Source organism: Orcinus orca, chromosome 10 (assembly GCF_937001465.1).
Source record: "Orcinus orca chromosome 10, mOrcOrc1.1, whole genome shotgun sequence".
Classification (NCBI taxonomy): domain Eukaryota; kingdom Metazoa; phylum Chordata; class Mammalia; order Artiodactyla; family Delphinidae; genus Orcinus; species Orcinus orca.
In genome coordinates, this window is record NC_064568.1 from 29,578,953 (window position 1) to 29,599,937 (window position 20,985).

General features: G+C 42.5%; 1 protein-coding gene across 15 annotated transcripts in view; it reads left to right on the forward strand.

Moving 5' to 3' along the window:
- FHIT (fragile histidine triad diadenosine triphosphatase) overlaps positions 1–20,985 on the forward strand; it is a 1,448,428-nt gene that overhangs the window by 1,254,441 nt on the left and 173,002 nt on the right. For all 15 annotated transcript variants that reach the window (XM_049715382.1, XM_049715384.1, XM_049715385.1 and 12 more), the window contains one exon: positions 17,132–17,200. In XM_049715382.1, the coding sequence (XP_049571339.1) occupies positions 17,132–17,200 (69 nt within the window). The remainder of the gene's footprint in view (positions 1–17,131; positions 17,201–20,985) is intronic.

Sequence of the window (20,985 nt, forward strand, 5' to 3'; positions counted from 1 at the left end):
CTAACAGGTACTGCTCCCAACTAGACTAACTGAAAGCAGCGCTCGATGAAAAGCATCTAGAATTAGTCAACAGAAAATGCATAATCTTCCATCAGGATGAAGCAAGACCGCATGTTTCTTTGATGACCAGGCAAAAACTGTTACAGCTTGGCTGGAAAGTTCTGATTCATCTGCTGTATTCACCAGACATTGCACCTTCGGATTTCCGTTTACTTTGGTCTTTACAAAATTCTTTTAATGGAAAAAATTTCAAATCCCTGGAAGACTGTAAAAGGCACCTGGAGTAGTTCTTTGCTCCAGAAGATAAAAAGTTTTGGGAAGATGGAATTATAAAGTTGTCTGAAAAATGGCAGAAGTCAGTGGAACAAAAGGGTGACTACGTTGTTCAATAAAGTTCTTGTTGAAATTGAAAAACGTGTCTTTTACTTTTCCTTAAAAACCGAAGGCACTTTTTGGCCAACCCAATACACAACAGTACATGCCATCCCATTTATTTCCGCTATTTCTATAAAGAATTAATTGTATCTCCTGGTTTCAAGTCCAGTAGAGATTCAGAGTCAAGAGATCCATTCGTGTAAACTCTTGAATATCAGGCAGGAAAGCCTCCTTTTTCCTCCTCCTCCTCCTATTCCACTTAATTGGTCCATTCTGTACATAGGTACTGAGTGTCTTCTGTGTGCTAAGCATCATTCCAGGTGCTGAGGTCACCACTATGAATATGTCAAAAAAATTTTAAAAGTAAACAAATAGAGATTGTAATTATAGGTGGGGAAAGGGGATTGTGTTATGGAGACGGTGTTATGGTGGAGGTCCTTTTATATTAAGGAATGGGGAGAGTCCTCACTAGGGAGGTGTCTTACATCAGGCTACTACAGCAGGACACCGCAGTCTGGGTTCATTAAACAACACCACCTTCCACAGTTCTGGAGGCTCGGAAGTCTACAGTAAAGGCATCTGCAGAGCTGGTATCTGGTGAGGCCCTGCTTCCTGGTTTGCAGACGGCTCCCTTCTTCTATCCTCACATGGCGGGGAGCAGAGAGAGGGAAGCAAACTCACTTGTGTCTTTTATAAGATCCCTAATCCTATTCACGAGGGCTCCACTCTCATGACCTAATTACCTCTCAAAGACTGCATCTCCTAATACCCATAGCATTGGGGGTTAGGATTTCAGCATATGAATTTTAGGGGCACACACGCATTCAGTTTATAGCAGGAGGTAATGCTTGAACAGAGACGTAAATGATAATAACTGGAAGAGCTGCTCAAATTGGTTGTGCATTTACTTATGATGACAGGAGCCGTGCTTAGGGCTCTTCGTGCGTTATCTCATTTCATCCTCTCTGCAGTCATTCAAAGAAGGTCCATTATAATCTGCATTTTTATACCTGTGGAACCCAAGGCTCACAGGTGTAAAACTGTTTCCCAGGGTCACTCAAGAAATGACAGTTGGAATGGGAATGTCATCTTTGGTCATATGACCTTAGAACTTGGCAGACTTAACCATCAAGCTCCACTGCCTGAAGCTTTGTATCCCTAAGGGAGAGGCCCCCAGGTCTCTGCTTTCAGTCTCCTTCCCCAGTGGGTTGAAAGCAAAGGTTTTCACGCTGTGCCGTGCAGAAGCCCCAGGGCTTCTGGGAGCTGGGATATGTGTGCAGGGGTCTTGCATTGGCTTGTGGGAGAATGGTTCTACTTCTGTTTGTTTTATACATTAGGATTCAACTGAATAAATTTTTAAAGAATAGATTGAACTCCTTAGAAGACAGTTGGAAGGTGACCTGTTCCATGAGTATTTATTTAAAAATTTAATTTAAAAATGAAAGTTTTGGGTGGTCAGGTAGCAGTAGCAGAGGTGAGGGTGGCAGCAGCAGAGGCGGCAACAGCAATGGTGGCTGCAAACGCTGACACTGATGCTAACTAAGCTCCAAGCACGAGTCTAAGCGCTTTGTGATACTAACCCATTCAGTCCTCACACGGGGTGGGTTCATCCTACAGAAGAGGATTCTGAAGCTCTGAGATGGGTGACTGTCCACAGCTGGTAATAAGCAGGATCAGGCAATGAGCTCAGCTGCAGAATCTGTACATCATTATCCTGTGACACAGGGTTGGGGTCCTGCAGCTCCTCTGTCACTGGGCTTAAAGTGAACACTATGCTTGCTCTGAAATCCAGATTTGGTGGCTGCGTGTCTGTCGTGAGCACTTTACAGCTTGCCCTGGGTGTGGGACTTGTCATTCATTCAGCGTTACCTGTGATACTCTCTGTCTAGATTTTTTGCTGGTGTAGGTATGATGTTTCTTGGGAGCAGAATATGATTCCCAACTTTCATACCCATGAGCCTGCTTGTGTAACTCATTTTAAAAGATGAATTGTTGGTTAATCACATTCATGAATTAAGCCAGTGCTGGCAGTAATCAGGGCCAGGCAGTGTCCTAAACCAGTACGAAGAACCATTTGTTTCTTTCCGTGCAACAACACACTGTCAGCCATTTGATGATCCTCTTGACTGAAAATTAATTCTGAATATTAAGAGGCTTAGGAAAGTCATCATAAACTGTTCATCCGACCTCGCCTCCTGCACAGCCAGTCCTGACCGGTGCAGTGAGGGAACATTCATGCTAAACGTTCCTAAGAAGGTCTCCACCACTGTAAATCCTGCGTCTGTGGCCAGATTCCTGGTAAATTGAAGATGTCATTAGAATTCTTGCAAATTGAAGATGTCGTTAGAATTCTGCTACAGTTCCTTCTGTAAAGGAGTTTCAGGCTAAATGCACGATACAGTGCGTCTTCCATGGAGGTGAACCATGGAGACTGAAGTGAGCAAGTGTTCCATTCTGTATTAAAGAATTAAAGGAGTTTAGTCAACAGAAATCCCAGGCCTCAGTCAGTGAAATCATCCAGAAAAAGAAATGTTATCGATTTCTCACATTATCTAATTTCTGGGCACTGTCTATGGAATCACTCTGTCTCATTGAATGATGAAGTATACTATGAGAAAAATGAGGGATGGGTCCAGGGCTTTCCCCACTGCCTATTTCCTTTTTTTTTATTATTGCCTTAGTAGTATTCATCGTTTGTGCCTCAAAGCCACTGGACAGGGTCCCACAAATCTCCCTGGCCCCCTGTGTGGGAGCCAGGCTAAGATATGCAGCCCCTCTGAATGCTCCCAGATCATCACTCTAGACCCAAACTGAGATACGATTTAGGAGGTCCCTATAACCAGGGATCTTTGGCCTAATCGGAGTCATTTATCCTGTCTTGAGCTATCAAATCAATGCTCATGGGTTGCAGGGAGTTGGATGAGGGTGGTTTTTCTCGTATGTTTTACAATGACTACTTTGAAAAGAATCTCATTTGTGAAGTTAATGCTCTCTGTAGCATATCTGGGAAGAACCCTTTCAAGAAGTAGCAGCTCCGCTTAGCAGCTCTGTAGGCTGCGATTTACTCCATCCTAAAAGAGGATGTCATTTCTAAAGCACGACTCAGAAATAAATACCTGCTCTCTTGAGTTACGAGGAAAATGTAATGCTCTAAAAGATGGTTCTGCCTGAATCTTTCTAATTCAGGAACATTAGAAGACAAGAAAGCATATGGATCGAGAGAAAAGCAGGATGTGAAAAAAAACCAAGGAGAAGTATGATAAAATTTGGATCACGCTAAATTCTATTTATGCTGAATGTTTTATTTTGTTGAAGTCTTATGTGAAAATAGCCATGTTGAAATGGCGGAAATCTTGTATTCCGCTCGCGTGAAGGAAGGGTAATGTTTGTTGGAAAGATTTTGCAGTAACAGTGAAAGTAAGGAGCATATAGCAAAGGAGCTCATAGCAAATCATAAAATGTTAGGAGAGGGTACAGGTCCTCTTAGGAACTCTTAGCTGCTTGCTGTAATTCCTGCTTCAAATAACAACACAGTCTCACAGTGTTGCATGCAGGTCCCGAGATATTTATTCATACTAGAGAAACGCAGCTCTGTGTGAATGAGTGCCCCCTGAGAAAGTTTAAATAAATTGTCCTGACCCACCACTAAAGCAAGCTGACGTGTCCTGAAGTGACAGCTGTCACTTTAATGCATTTCATCACCTCTCAGCGGAGGCTGAGTATCTGGATCTTATCACACTGCAAAGGATCTTTGTTTCTTGGTTTCCCCTGGCATCTTTTTTTTCCCTCTAGTTAAACAATGCAGTCTGAGCTGTTGGACAAAGAGAAAATAAATAAATATATCGTTAAGATTCAGTGGTTTTTTTTTTTAAAGCACCTGCTTTTTGGAACACCGTTTGCAAAACATTATTTGAATTTTTAACTGTTTGAAATGATAATGCCATAAAACTATATTAAGTAATTTTCCTAAATAATAACTTGCACTGATAGCAATATGTGACACCATCAACTTGAAGCTCGACCTAAGATCTTGTCTGGATTCAGTTACTTCACGGTGACCATTTGATACTCAAGTCATGTGTCTGTTTAACCACATTCAGAAATGTCCAGTCTGTGGTATGCTGACCTTCCTGGTCCCTTTCCTAGCACTAGAAAGGGAATTAGCACAAGCTTGCCCTTTATGGCTGAACTTTCTGGGTTTCTCATTACTTTTATTTAAACCAGATATTAAAGGCAAAAACTCTACTAGAGATGCACTTGGCTGGTGAGATAATTAGGAAACACCGTCTCCATAATTACCGTATCACTGTCTCTGGAGGGACATGAAAGCTTGTCCTGTCCCTTTAACAGGAGAAGTTGCTAATCCCCTTAACATTTTTTACCCCTTTGGACTGGTAATATTTCACAAAATTTTTGCTTTGTAAAATATTCCTAAAGGGAGGCTTAAGCAATAATGCACAGATTATGGAAATGATGCCCATTAAGTAGAGGGCGAGATTCTGGAAAGCCACAGAGCTGCTTCAAAACGTGTAACCTCCATTAGAGGCTTCATTTGAATGTTAATTCATGGAGCAGTAAATGTTTATTATTTTATGTTTTATTGAAACATAAATTAAAGAACTGTAATTATGTGTATGGCAAACAGTAAAGCAATGTACATTTGTCACGAAATGAGTAAGACAAGGAAAAATGCTACCACTGTTTCTTCTGCATCCAAATCCTTTATTGTAGACCCAACAGAAAGACACCCAGAGGGAATAACTCTGCAGATTAATGTCCTGATGTGGTGTGTAAATAAAAAATATATATGCTAGATATTCTTCCTAGTGAAGAATGCATCCTGGAATTCATTTGTGAAGGTCAGAAGCTATCCAAAGAAAGGGTGGGTTTCTTCTTCTCTCCTGAGAGAGAATCACGGTGACTCTTATTGAAGTTAATGCTGAACAAAGAATCCCTCCCCTTGGCGGTCGGCTGGATACTGATCGTTTTCAGGATAAGCTATTGGCTCCAGACACTCAAGCATATATGAGAAGTTTTTAAAAAGGACATACGTGAAGCTAGAAAGATAAGACCTTCAAACTTACATTTTGATAAACCAATACTTTTCAGTGGGGAAGAAAGGCATGTGCCATGCAGTCAGAATGGCTCCAGCGAGACCACATGCTTGCATGTGCAGGAACTTCTAAGCAGAGGGAAAAGACAAGACTGGAGAAGAAGATCTATGTGTATGAGGTTACTTTTGTCTTTTTGTTTTTTTTTTTTTTAAGCAAGCTAACAAAGTAAGATCACAGTCATCTCCCCACCCACCATCTATCCATCCATTCATTCATTTGTCCTTCCATCTATTCATCTACGTATCCATCCTTCCAACAATTACACAACGTGTTCTCTAAGCTAGGAATCTGGGAGGAGGGGGAAAGAAATAATCAGGAAGAAAATATGGTAAGGACTAAGCTAGAGTTCTAGAGTAATGAAAGAGAGAGAACTGTAATTCTTGATATTTTGTGATAAAAGCAGTCATTGAGATACATACAAAGAATTGGAGGAACCCTGGAGAGTCTGGAGGCCACACAGAAGAGGTGACATCTGAACTGGCTCTTAAAAACTGAGAGGAAGTTGGAGAGAAGGAGGGAAAGGAACTCCACACGGAGGGAGTTCCTTTTTAATTTTTTCTACCAAGAATATATAAACACAACAGCTACAATGGTAGCTCATAAAATACAAGGGTGACAAATCCTGAAACGTTCTTGTACCTCTTGAAAGTTGTTTTACTGGAAGTAGCACTAAGGCGCTTTCCCTGCAAGGCAGCAAACAGAACCAGTTTCACAAAGAACCTCTGACCTCCTGCTCCTGCCTGTGTGGCTCGACAGGAAGACTCTACCCTGGAAGGGTCTGCCTGGGCTTCCACTTGCCTTGTTGCAGGAGTATAACCTAATGCTGTAGGAATGACCATATTTGAGGATTATCATGGTTTTGCAGATCTTACTTGAGTTGGTCAGCTTTTTTAAGGGCAATGATTACAAATTCTCCTGTCTTCTTGCTGGACAGTTTTAAGAACTTGAAGCTGTTATGGTCACTTTGAAAATGAATCATGAGCCAGAAGATGATAATATAAAATATTTTACAAGATCTCTCTCAAATGTGTGAGACATCTGTTCTCTCATGGGACTCTCTTGCACAAGCGCTCAGTATCCTGAGGGTGAGTAGTGTGCGGGGCAGAGGGATGATACCTCCTGCTGGGCTGTGTTTCACTACACCTCAGGTGCCAGTAGGAAGTGTCGCACCTGGGCTTTGGCCTTGAGAAAACCTACTCACTCTGCCTCCCAAGGCCTGCATTTCTTTATCTCTCCATCTTTCAAGTGGAGAGAAAACCAGTATCCTAACACATAAAATTATTGTGTGGGTTATATGAAACAAGTAGATAAAGTGCTTAGACCAATGCTGGCATATTCCAAATGTTCAGTAGATCTTATTATCACTATGTTACACAACAGTAGTTTTGAAAATATGTTTGACAACCCGCTTCTGCTATAAACCAGAAGGTTCGGTTCTGTTTTCTTCCTGGCTGGATTCTTCCTCGCTTGGTTTGGGGAGGCCTCACCTTCTGCTGCAAAGTTTAGGGTCAGTGTGAAAACACTACCAGCTACTAAGTTCCAAAATAAGTGTCACTGGAAGTGCTTCTGCTCCAGGGCCTTGAGGACACCTTGACATGTTTGACTCAGGAATAAAATTAGTTGTCTGTCAAAAGGCACAGGCACAGTGATGGTTTCTGGCCCTTGTGTTAGCAAGTTCCTTCCTGTAGCATATTGCAGCTGGTGTGCCTTTCATGAAACAGAGGAAACACAATTTTCCAGGTGCCGCAATCGTCCCAGTCAAACCGAGAAACTTTAAAAAAAGGTAAAAGATAAAGAACCAATTCAGTTTCAAAAACATCTCCGACTTTGTTGAGACCCTGTGGAGTTTCGTGGCTTAACGGTTGTGTCTTTAAGCCGTACATCACACCGGTGGTGTTCCAGCTGTGAGTTGTAATAATATATCATGAGAAGGATGGTGCTCCGATGATGTAGGAGTGCAGTACATCATCTGAGCATCACAGCTCTCATGATGTATGGCTCCAAACCACAATGAGAGTTTAAAGGAGCTTTTAGTGACCAAGCAGCTTTAAATTTCAAATCTTTAAAAAATTAAGGTCTTTTCAAGTCAAATACAAGCAAGCTGATGGAATCTGATGCTGTATAGAGTGTCACTGAACTCTGAAAGCGTGGGTATGTGTCTTTTCCTTTGGGCTTTAAGTTCACAAGGTGGAAGTAATTGGCAGGCTCTTCTTCAATTCCCCCTCCACAAGAAGAGAAGCCCAGAGAACTGAACAAACGTGAGCTAGTGTCAGTGCCTCCATTTTGCCAATCAGTTTCCCCCATCTTCCACACTGCACACATGAGTAGCTCGTCTCCACTGCAAAGTACTGGATCACGAGATGCTGTAATAGGTAGTGGGTAAACCCAGGAGAGATTTGTTTTCTTTGTTTTAAGGTGTTCTCCCACTAAAAGTTAGAACAAGAAGAACAGATAAAAAGTAGATTAACTTCCTTACCCATTGCTCGCAAATTCAAAACAGGACATAGGGGAAGAAAACTCACCTTTTCTATCATTTGTCTTGGTAAAGTAAAGGAAGCACTGATTGCAAATGAGAAGAAAAATAAAAGATGAATAGCATATAGGCCACTCACCCTGAGAAGGAAATGGGAGCTATTGTCATAGTTCCATCACCTCTCCTGTTTTAACGATACGTTTATAAGACGGCGATGTTGCTTGTGAGAATGTACCCACTTCATTTAAAAACCACTCGCTTTTGGGGGCAAGGAAATCACTACCAATAAGAAAGTAGGTGCTGGGAGAACTGCTCCTCCTCTATTTTTTTTATTTATTTTTTTAACCCTACTACAGTAAACAGAACAAAATGAGAAATCTCCCTGCTGTTTGTGTAGTAGACTCAAACGAGAACATCAAGAGACAATTACATTTCAAGTGGCTTCTTCCATTTTCCTTTAGTGAGTGAATTAAAGGGAAGAATGGTGGTAGAGTTACTGCCATGTGGAGAGAAACATCTGGGCATGAGGCATTAACACAGTCTCCCTTCCCCTTATCTTGCCTCTAGTTTTTCACTTCTTTGGCTTCCTCCAGTAGATTGTAACTCTCAAATTACTGTAGACTTTTGGTGTCTACCTCCTACCTCTCCCTGACTTCTGAAGGGCAGAACATCCTCTTTTCATCAAATAGAACCATTTACTGTCTCAAAAAGAAGTCCCAGGCTTCTTTTGTACTAGAGGCTTAAGTTATATAATCTAGGTAATGTAAGCGTTCAGAACAGGCCTCCCCAAGATGTGCGCTTTGGCACGTGGATTCTGTTGCGCTAAAGGCAATGGAGACCCTGTGGGCTCAAGAGAAACTACTTCCCCTCCCTTAACTACCTAGAAGAATTTCAACTGGGGATTTTTCCCAGAAAAAGAGTTATTACCAAAGATAAATTTTATCTAAATTTCCCCGTCTATATGGCAGGGCAGACATCTAATTACCAAACTTTGCTCTTCTCCTCACCGTCCTGTGAATGACCCTCCTGTCCTTGGAAGCCCCAGTCCCCTGTCCCATTCCTTAGCTCAGGACAGCGTATGTACCTCATTTTAGTTTTCTGTCTCTGTACCTCTCATATATATTCGGTTCCCGTACGTACAATATTAAATTTGATTTTCTCCTGTTAATCTGTCTTATGTCAGTTTAATTCTTAGAGCAGCCAGAAGAACCTAGAAGAGTAGAGGAAAGTTTTCTTCCTCCCTGACAGTAACAACGATGTGGCAATAAACGCATCACCCACTACTCTGAGGCTGTCATTTGAACAATGGGAGTGATGCAGTCTTAGCATCTAAAGAGATGGGGGCTGTTTCATCTGTTATTTGAAGAATCCCCCAAATTTAGTCCACTTCTTTTCTATAGAGAAAACACGGACACACCATTTAGTCATTTCGTTCTCATAAGATAAAAAAACTTTACTTACACATTTATAGTACTTTCACATCATTCATCTACCCATTTTTAAGGCATTATCAATGATAAAACATTTGCTACCATTTACGTGAGAGCACTGTGTGCCACTAACTGTGCATAAGGCTCTGTATGCATTATCACATTCTCACCAAAACACTGAGACATAGGAAATGTTACTGTGTCCATTGCAGCAGATGAGGAAACGGAGGCTTACGGAGAGTAAGTAAATTGTCCAAGGTCACCAAACTGGTCAAAGTGGCGGATCTGGGATTGTAAGCCAGGTTGAGGGGATGTCAAATCCCAATTTAGTGAGGCTATCATCCTTCCCAATTAAATAATTAATATTTGGGTGAGCGTATGCCCTGGTTTATTTGAAACGGTCTGGGTTTAGACGTTTATGTATCTTCGTCTACTTACAACAGGGTGACATCCCAGTAAACCCATCGTAAGTTGAAGATATCGTTAAGGTGAAAATACATTTAATATACGTAACCTATAGAACATCATAGCTTAGCAGCCTGCCTTAAACGTGCTGGGAACACTTACATTCACCTACAGTTGGGAAAAATCATCTTAACACAAAGCCTATTTTATACTAAAGTGTTGAATAGCTCATGGACCTTACTGAATACTATACTGAAAGTGAAAAACAGAATGGTTGTCTAGGTACAGATGGTTGTCAGTGTATCTGTTGTTTACCCTTGTGATCCAGTGGCTGACCGGGAGCTGTAGTGGCTGCCGCCGCCCAGCATCACGAGACAGTACGGACCCACATATCGCCGTGAGCCTGGGAAAAGATCAAAATTCAAAATTCAAAGTATGGTTTCTACTTATTACATTTGCACCATCGTAAAGTTAGAAAATTTTAAGTAGAACCATCGTAAGTCGGGGCCCATCTATAGTTATAAACAGGCCAGTGTAGTGATGAACAATGCCTCGTTTCACTCCCCAAATTCCCCTTTGGACAATAAATTATACGGCCCCTCACTAGTAATACGTTTCATGCTGGGATCTGATTTCTGCTGGTTTTAAGTATTCTTATCTGCCTGTAAGGGGGGAAAACAAAGAGGGGAGGGGGGGAGGGGGGGAGGGGGGGAGGGAGGGGGGGAGGGAGGGAGGGAGGCAAACTCTCATGAAGTTGTTTTGAAGGGATGGCCTTCTAACTCCATTCCTCTGCTTATTGGCCATTTACACATCTTCTTGGGAGAAATGCCTATTCAACCCCTGCCCATTTGCTTAGTTGGTTTTTTTGTCTTTTTATTACTGAGTTGTAGTAGTTCTTTATACGTCTTAGATACAAGTCCCTTATCAGATGGATGATTTGCAAAATAATTTTTCTCCCATTCCGCGGGTTACCTTTTCACTTTCTTGACTGTATCCTTTGAAGCACAAAGTTTAAATTTTGGCTATGTTCACCTTCTTCCACTTTTAAGGACCCTTGTGGTTACATTGGGTGCAGGTGGATAATTCAGGGTCATTCATACTCTCCCTGTTTTAAGGTCATCTGGTAACAATGCTAATCCTTCTGCAACTGTAATTTTTCGTTGCCATACAACCTAACATATTCACCAGCCCTGGGATTAGGAGATGGACATACTGGAGGGTCCCCTGTCTGCCTCCCAAAGCAGTGTTTTTGTTTTCCTTCGGAATCAGACTTGCCTTCTGTGATTACTCATTAATCTGAGGGAGAGGGATTCATACTGGGGCAACTGATGGAGGTTGCTGGACCCTAGTTATGGAGCAGGGTAGCTCTCTATCTCTAGTCTTCCCTGCCCTTTCCCCGCCATGATTTTATCCCTTATAGACAAATTAGAATATGTTCTGATAACAACAAAACACATCAGTGTGACTATACTGACCATCCTCAGGTGAGTATGGGGTAAAGTAGATGTGTTCAAAAGGATGGAAGGAGACACACAGATCGTGCAAAAGAGGCGGGACCTATAAAAATGTTGTTAAGGTATTAACACTGAGAGAGACCCTACATTTGGAGAAAAAGATAACGGAAAGGGCGTTAAAAGCTAAAATTTACTCAAGCAGATGAGCCAGGAAAGGGTGGATCTACTGCTTGGTGCAAACTACATACAATTAATAAATTAGGGGGGAAAAAAGACTTGACATTGAACAACTTGGTTAATCTATATTTATATCTGGCATGACTGAACTAGGAAGACGTAAGGTGGAAATGGGACTTAGGAGATAACATCCTTGCTTTAAGTGAATTGAGATCTCTGGGCAAAGGCAGGTTCCATCCCCTGAGGGGTGCAAGTCCGAAAGCACTTGCAGATGTGATCAAAGACATTACTGAGAAATCAGGGAGCTGGCAGAGGCATCAAGAGGCCATGGCGAAGAGGTGACCTTATATTTGGAATCTGGAGAGCCAGGGTGGCCTCCTGAGAGATGGTGTCACTTGCTGGTGAAGAGCAAATGCTCCAGTGTCTGATGGCAGACTCAGGTTCAGATTTCACCTCCTGGTCACGCCTTCAGGAGCTTGGCCACGTCGTTTAACCTCTTTGGTCTATTTCGTCTCTTGGAAATGGTGATGTATTTATTAACAACCTCTAGGCAGCATTGTAAGGGTTCATTGAAATAATGATGTAAGTCAACCCAGGGACTGGTATGTAGTGATCTTTCATTAAGTATTAACAACAATGACTACTACTAAGGGTAATAATAATAATTGTAGAAACTAGTAGCCTCGGGAAACTTAAGCCCATATTTCCTCACAAGTGATTTTCTCCCTCCTCTGCAACTACTGCCCTGGATTTCTTTGTGAAACTCCTTTTCCTTGGAAAAGTTATCTGTGCTTATTTATCTCCTTTCCTTCACCTTCTACTCTCTCTTAAATCCTCTTCAGGAAAAAAAAAAATCCGCTTCAGTTTTCTTTTTTAATATCAGTTTTATGGAAACATAATTCACATACCATAAAATTCACTCTCTTTAAAGTATACAGTTTCATGTTTCTCTAGTATATTCACAAAGTTGGGCAACCATCATGACTATGTAATTTTAGAATAAATTCATCATCCCCAAAAGAAACGTCATGTCCATTAGCAGCCACTCCCCATTCCCCTTGGCCACTGCTAATTTACCTTCTGTCTCTATGAATTGGCCCATGCTGCGCATTTCATATAAACAGAATGATATATCTGGCCTTCTGTGTCTGGCTTCTTTCGCTTAGCATAACTCACTTAGCATAATTCTTTCACTTAACAGTACTTCATTCCTTTTTATGGCCAAATCATATTCCATTGTCTGGCTATACCACATGTTTTTTGTACGTTCGCTACTTGATGGGCATACGGGTTGTTTTCCCTGTTTGGCTATTATGTATAATACTGCTATAAATATTCATATACAAGTTTTTGTGTGGACCTGTTTTCAGATCTTTTGGGTACGTACTTAGGAGTAGAATCCTGAATCATATGGTAACTCTATGTTTAACTTTTTGAGGAAGTGCAGAACTATTTTCCAAAACAGTGGCATCATTTTACATTTTCACCAGCAGCCTGTGAATGCTCTAATTCTCCACAGTCTCATCCACATTGTTATTTTCTTTTTTGAATATTGCCATTCTATTGACTGCTAAGTGACATTTCAATGTGGTCTTCATTTTCATTTTACGAATGACTGATGATGTTGAGCATCTTGTCATGTGCTTTTTAGTTAAGTTTTATTCTCCCAGTTTCATGGAAGCTAACGCAAGCTTTCAACAGTGCTGACTGTTGATGATACACTCCTTGAAGTTCCTTCTTCCATCAGTTTGAGAGCTTACCCTCTCTTGATTTGCCTCCTTCTTCGCTGTATCCTTAATCTGAGTCCTACTTCTTCTCTTCCCAAAATTCAAATGTTGAAGTGTCCCAGTTCTGAACGTTTAGCTCTGCCCACTAGGTTTTTTTTTGCAGGACACTTATATCCACCTGAAACTAAATTGTGTATTTATTTTCTTGCTTATTTTCTGTATCACCCTTTGCATTGTAGCTCTATGGAGGCAGGGACTTTGTCTTATTCGTTACTATATCCCTGGTTTCTAGACTAGAACTTGGTTCTAAATATTTTTGCATGCATAATTATAAATGTTAGAAAAATGTGAACAGATGTTATATGAATCAAGAGTGGAGCTCTCCATAATTAAATAAGTTTCTGGATTGCTAATTAAACAAATTTAACCATGTGTCTTTTGAGTGGGTCTTCTCTGACACTATGGTAGTGAGCATTGTGGAATTTTAGTTGACCATGAAAACTTTTTTGGTATGCAGTGCATCATGGATTTTTAAAAATACTCTTCCCGGGCTTCCCTGGTGGCGCAGTGGTTGAGTCTGCCTGCCGATGCAGGGGACATGGGTTCGTGCCCCGGTCTGGGAAGATCCCACGTGCCGCGGAGCGGCTGGGCCCGTGAGCCATGGCCGCTGAGCCTGCGCATCCGGAGCCTGTGCTCCGCAACGGGAGAGGCCACAACAGTGAGAGGGCCGCGTACCGCAAAAAAAGAAGGAAAAAAAAAAATACTCTTCCCACTCAAGCAGCTATACTGTAAAATTTAATCAGAGGTTTTGATAGCACTTAAAAAAGTCAATTGTGATCACCAAAGTTCAATATGAAGAACGAATTATGTCGAATTATCTCCGTATGTGCTGTTCATGGGGGTTTTATCAGAATGCCATTCTATTGGAAGGCCATGACAATGGTATTCCTTCACAACAGCGAGGTTTTGAGCAGGCTTTATGGTGATTTCCCTTTTCTGAGAAGTTGAGTGCTTTGTCAGGATCTTGTGATCAGTCTGTCACTTAAGAATTTAAGTCAAGCTCTCAGGCTGTGTTGAGAGCTATGCCCTTGGGGAAAATCACCTATACAGTGAGCTGTTTGCTGTCATCAGTGTCACAGTGAATTTAAAGTGGTTACCAATGATCAAGGGTGGCAGTTCCAGGACTGGGTGGTAACAGAGCCTATAGAAATAGCCCTGAACACTAACCCAGGAGAGCAAGGTAAAGAAAAAGAGGTGTGGGATGGGCCTGGACCCAGGAGGTTTCCCTAATGTAAGTTCACAGCCACCTGTGTGTCATTAGTGGACAAGAACAGACATATTCGTAAGGACAAGGCACAGAGGGTGACCAGAGAGCGGCAAGTCGAGGAAGCATTCAGTAATAGGTCTCCCATAATGCAACAGGGCAGGCAAAACAGTGAGTGACCTTGGTGCTTACATTAGCACATTTTCAGGAGAGGAGGTCAGGAACCAGATGGATCCTGTGAACCATGGTTGCGGTTGTCTAAGTCTGGCCCTGGACCAGCAACATTGATATCACTGGGAGTTTGTAAGAAATGTGAATTCTAGGGGCCTGGCGATCTGTGTTCCACCAAGCCCCGGGTGCCTGCGCAGATTTGAGGACCACTGGTCAAAGCAACGGTAATAAGCTTTAGCAACAGAGTAACTTTAACGATGTCCCATTCAAGGAGCTTCTTAAGTATCTTCCCTGCTGGTGTGGGAACCAAGCCCTGAATGTGATCTCTCTCTGCTGATTAAAAAGTAAATAAATAAACATAAATAAAAAGTAAGAGTAATACTGCTGCAGTTTTATGTATTAAGTATTCAGTATGTACTAAGCAGCATGCTAGGGACATGGTTAGCAGATTTGATCCTCTTAACAGCTCTGTGAGGTCGAAACGGTTGCAACCCCCCTTATGGATGAGGATACTGAGATATAGGCCTTGTGAGGCAAGAGCAAAGAGCTAGTAAGTGGTAGGCCCAGGATTTGCATTAGGCAGTTTGGCTGGAGAACACTGGTCTGGAATACCTGATTATTGAAAGGTCCAAGGGAGATGGTGGGTGGGTGGACGGATGGATGGATGGATAGATATAAGGAAGAAAGGAAGGAAAGGAGGGAGGGAGTATAAGGAAGAAAGGAAGGAAAGGAGGGAGGGAGGAAGGGAAGAAAGAAGGAGGAAAAGAGGGAAGAAAGAGGGGGAAAGGTAGCTGCAGGTTTGGGAAGTAAAGATTGAGTACGCCTTCTTTTAAGGGTGGGCTATTTCCATGTACTGTGGCAGTTTTGCCGTCTTGCTATTAAGTCAACTAGCCACGTGCATCAATCACTTTCAGCCTGGGCTTACCCCGCACTGCTTCCTTCTGAGAATTTGTTTCCATGGGTAGTTTGTGATGTATCTTTCCCTGTTTGTTTTTTCTCCTTGTCTCCCGCTGCTCACATAGTCTTTGTGACTTAGGCATGCACTCGTCCCAGTTGCTGAGGAATCCATGACTGGCTTCATCATTAACTGGAGAATATTCTGGGAAGAACATGTTACTCTTTGGGGACCATGTGCTCAGGGGCTGATGTGAAGCTCCTCTCTGCTTTATTCACCTTGGAACGCCTTGTTCCCTGCCTCTGCCTTAATAGCATATCATTTTCCCCTCGTCATGCAGCAAAGCCACGGGGACACTTATCTCACATTCTCCCGAGGCCCTTTGGAGGCTTGGAGACTTGCAGCCTGATCACTGTAATCAAGAAGGGGTGGGTGTGATCGGAGACTAGGTTTGATTCTTTGTCTGCCTGTCCACATTTAGGCTTTTCCTTTTCACATTCCTCCCCCTGGTTTGTGAACATAGCTCAAGGGCAGGAGCGAGGTTTAACTTCGGCTGAGGTACAACAGAGGCTCCTTGGAAATAAAACTTCTAAATGGCAGTTTCGCCTTGAAGGGTATTGAATTAGATATGCTGTGTGCCTTGACTCATGATCTCTGCATAATAGCATTGCTATGTATATTACCTGGGCGCTTTAGTAGACTAGAGAAACGGACTGTTTAAAAGATTAGCTTCACAGAATCAGCGTTACGTGCTGACAGAGAATGTGGCGGTAAGAGCCAGATGGGCTGGCTTCCTGTGCTGACTCTACCACTTCCTCTGGGGCTTTGACCTCTCTGAGCGTAGATTTCCTCATCTGTAAAATGGAGATCATAGTAGAACTTGCCTCAGGGGATTATTCAGACCATTAAACGAGATAAAAGCTTTCTTATCATAGTAACTCAACACTTAATAAGTGAGAACTATCGATGTTACTATTATATGATTATTATTTGAAGCCCCTGTTCTGTAACTTGCTCCATACTCCTTTCTACTTTGGCTCCTGTGCTTCTTTACTTACGCCTTTCTCTGTTAGCCAATCCTTCTTTCTTGTCAGTTTCCGAGTTCCTATGGTAACCTTTTAAGACATGCTGTCATTTCAAAGCACTGGCTAAATACAACCAAGACTGACAACTATGGGTAATTCCACAGAGCCCCTAAAACACTGGCACTCACTCTCTCACATATGCCACCACACTGTCCTCTCTTGGTTTTTTTTTTTGCGGTACGCGGGCCTCTCACTGTTGTGGCCTCTCCCGTTGCGGAGCACGGGCTCTGGACGCGCAGGCTCAGCGGCCATGGCTCACGGGCCCAGCCACTCCGCGGCACGTGGGATCTTCCCGGACCGGGGCACAAACCCGAGTCCCCTGCATCGGCAGGCGGACCCCCAACCACTGTGCCACCAGGGAAGCCCCCTCTCTTGTTTTGAGCCTCTATTCTCTGCAGATTTCAGATATAGTTAACTGAAGGTGACCATCATCTTCCTCTGAAAAATAATCCAGCAGGAGCCAATATGGAGTAACTGGACTTCATGGGAGCGTCATTTTCAAGTCTAGAAATATATGGGGAGATAATCACATTTTATTCTTTCTTCCTTGTACTTTTTCAGCATGTTCACATCCACGTTCTCCCAAGGAAGGCTGGAGACTTTCGCAGGAATGACAGCGTCTATGATGAGGTAGGTCTGCTCTCTCTGATCTTATTGTTTGATTATCGGGGCTGGAAGTGTGAGGAAATCAACCTAATGAACCAGGAACCCTGCGTATATGGTCTTAAATGGGATTCTACCCAATAAGACTTGGGAAGTGGCAGTAGAGGCCAAGGAGCCGAGAATGGTCATTGCAGAAACTGAAGACAAATGAATTATAATGATTTTCTTTTTCAAATGTAATGTGGCAGAAACCAAGTGTCTTTGTGATTTCTGTCCTGTCATTTACCAAGGCACTAAACATTTTCATGGAGACACAGCCCAGAGCTTCTGTAGGAGATAATCTAGAGTGCCACCAGTGGAAATCAAGCAGATTGATATATGTTTTTTTCTTTTTTTAGTTGAACACTACATTTAATTTTAAAACCACTTTGGAACTTGACTTGCCTCTCCTAACAGCATTTATTCAGAGTGGAACTTTGAGTTATGGTCAGCAGAAACTAGGTTGGTTTGAAGGATGAGTGTAACCCCTGTGTCATAAGCATTTAGCAGTTAACTTATTACTTCCATTCAAAGATATAAGTGTGAAACCACTATAAAGATGAGCAGCAAGAAGCAGGTGATCTGCTGCTAGGACCTCATCTACATGAGAACCTTCAGATGTCTGTCTGTGCTGTGCGGAGCGCAGACCCTATCATGGATATGCTGGTGTGACATATCAGAAGAAAATTTTAGTTTAAATATTTATTTCAGCAAGTAGAGGGCACCTGTGTTCCCCACGTGTAAGAGCTGATCTGATAGCAGTGGGGCTCTGGAGTGCTTGGTTGGAGAGGTGAAAACACTGTTTTCTTAGGCTGAACTGTCCCCTTGAAATCTTGTTTATATTCCAAATGTGCTTGTGACAGAAGCTGCAGGGCTACATTTCAGCCCAGTTTGAGACATGATGTCCAAGGCTGAGGTTGGTTGGTGTGTGGCCTTTCTCTCCTCCACACTCTTTTGCTCTCTCGTGTACACTCTCCCAGTGTCTCCAGCCTCACAGGTGAAGCAACACATGTCCCTGTCTCCTACCCATTAGGAGAAGCTTCTCAGGAGAAGTAATTGCTAGAAGAGTTTTCTTTTTCCCCATTAATTGCTGAGTCGTAAGTCCCCACTAAGGGAGATTGTGGTACGAGACTTGAAGATGTTGAACTTCAGAGACAGGCAGAGTTAGGTTCAAATCCCAGTGCCGCCTACTGGGATTGCGTGATGTTGGAAAAGTCATGTAAACCCTGTGTTTTAATCCCCTTTTCTTTAAAATGTAGATAATATATAATACATACACTTCAAAAGGTGGTTGCATGTAATGTATGACATACTGTACATGAAAAGCTTATCACAGGTATGGGTACATACTTTATTTATTAAAGTATGTACCAGTGTGGTACGTGCTGGTAAAGTATGTACCAGCATTTATTAATAATTAACTGCTTCTGTTCTTATTACCATTATTAGTTTTGTTTTTAAAAAAACCAGCAACGGTGAGTAAATGGAAACCTGGCTTTGAAGCCAGGTCGTTGGATGCCCCCATCCAGCGCTCTTTTCAAGGGTCAGATTTCCAGTTTTCCCTCTGTCTTAAACTGCTCACTCTGAGATTCATCTTACTCTTTGTGCAAAAGTACGTCTCCAGTTTGAGCGCATAATAAGATAACGCCTAGGAAGCAGCACGAGAAACATGAGGCATTGCACAGGCGTTATTGGTACAAGATGTAATGGACATTAGACTGAGTGACCTTAATCAGAAATGATGGAGTAATGAGAGGCAGCATTCTTTATACTGATGGGAGTACTCACCCCCGATTATGCATCTCTCCATGAAATACAACAAACATACTGCCTGGGAGGGTGGGCAGTGGGAGCAGGGACAGCAGGAGACTGAACTCCGTAGAATGGAATTGTATTCCTACTGCTGCAGAAATAGAAAATGATGCCTGGAGAAGCTCTAGATGATAAATTGGCTAGGAATGCTGTATTCTCCCTGGGCACTGTTTTAAGAGGGATGGTGACAAATCGGAGAAGGTTCACAGAAAGGTGATTAGGATGACAGAGCCTGGAAACGGTTACCTTGGGGAGTCGTTGAAGGTGAAGATGTGTTGTCGGAAGAAGGGAAGGCTTGTAGAGGGAAGGCTATGACCGGGTCACTCTTTCTAAGTATCTGAAGGGCTGGCAGGTAGAAAAGGTATTAAAGCTGTTCTATATGGCTCCAGAGAGCAGATCTGGAACCGTTAGGCATCAAGGAGTCAGGTGTCAGTTCCACATAACAACAGGTCAAATTTATAGAAACTTCTGAATACTTAGAGTGCCTCGTGAGGGAGGGGCTTCCCATCCCTGGACCCGTGCAAGCACAGGGTGAATGACCGCGATTCTTCAGGAGGACTTGTCCGTCCAGTTCTTGGATGGGCCACATGGCTCTGTGATTCCTGTCTTTACATATCTGACCATTTGATGGTTGCCTCCATTTTTAGGTTACGAAAGTTCTGTAACAAATAGTGTAGGGTTTTTGTTGTTGTTGTTAGTGTTACAGCATTCGGGTTACTGCCTAATAAAATATATCCTTTCCTGTTCAGTTCATGGAGATATAAGATATAACTCTTCCTTGACTTACATGAGATCACTCTAATGAGTTTTCTCATTCCCAGCCTCTTTCCTGCTTTCCCCCCAGCTCGGCGTTGCCTACTGATGTTCCGTGGGCTTTGTTTGCCTCCTCATATGTGTTTTATTTTGCTTGTGAAGAATTTTTTAATGGCGTGCTTTATTTTGCCTGCAACATATTTTTTTAATGAGTCTGGATGCTATTAGGCGTGTCACTCATTCTCGAGGTCACTACCACTCCCTGTCTCTTACCCGGCTTGCCTCACTTGTTTATGATACCAGCCTGGCCTTTGAAGGCATTTCATGGGTTACTCCTCTTCTCTCTACCACTCAAATATTACTAGTCCCCAGTATCCTCCGTCCAGTCTGTATGCCACTCATCTGTAACATCCATTTCACCTCCTTACTTCCTCATTTACAACGCTGTGGTCCTGGGTGAGTTCTTTGACCGCAGTAGTGGGTCTGCCCACCTTCCCAGCTCCTCTCAGCCTCATTCCTTCTCACCACTTGCTTTTGTCAAATTCTCGTTCCCACCACAGGGACTTTGCACATGTTGTTTTCTTTGACTGTACCTTCTTCCATCTTCTCTTCCCCTTCATATCTTCTTCCAAATCTCAGTCCAAATATTACCTCCTCAAAGAGTCCTTTTTACTGATCCCCCCCACCTCATCTAAGACAGCTAATCCCCTATCCCCCTCCAGGAGAAGGCTATCATATTTCCATGTTTATTTCCTTCATAACATTTACCACACTTGAAATAACTTCTTAGTGTATTATTCAGTGCCTGCATCCCCAACTACACTGTAAAGCCATGAGAACAGGGACCTAATCTGGTATAGAACAGGTAAATAAATAGTTGTTCAGTGAATGGATACCTGAAAGAACAGGGTGTTGAAATAGAGGAACTTGAAATTCCCTACTAGTCCTTACATCATTTAAAAGGAGAGAACATCTGGCTTTTCAGAAGGTCAATTTATTAACTCATAGCTACACTGGGTGAGATTCTGACATGGTGATATCAGCCATCTGAGGTTATTTTAATGGAGCATTGATGGAATGAAGTCTGTTGGTCAGAAATCAGTGTACAGATGGCTGCAAATTGTGGCACATCAGAAGGGCTTGGTGAAGTAATTATAAACATTGTCTGACTGCTAAGCAAGTCTGGTAGGCATATGTCAAAGCTGATA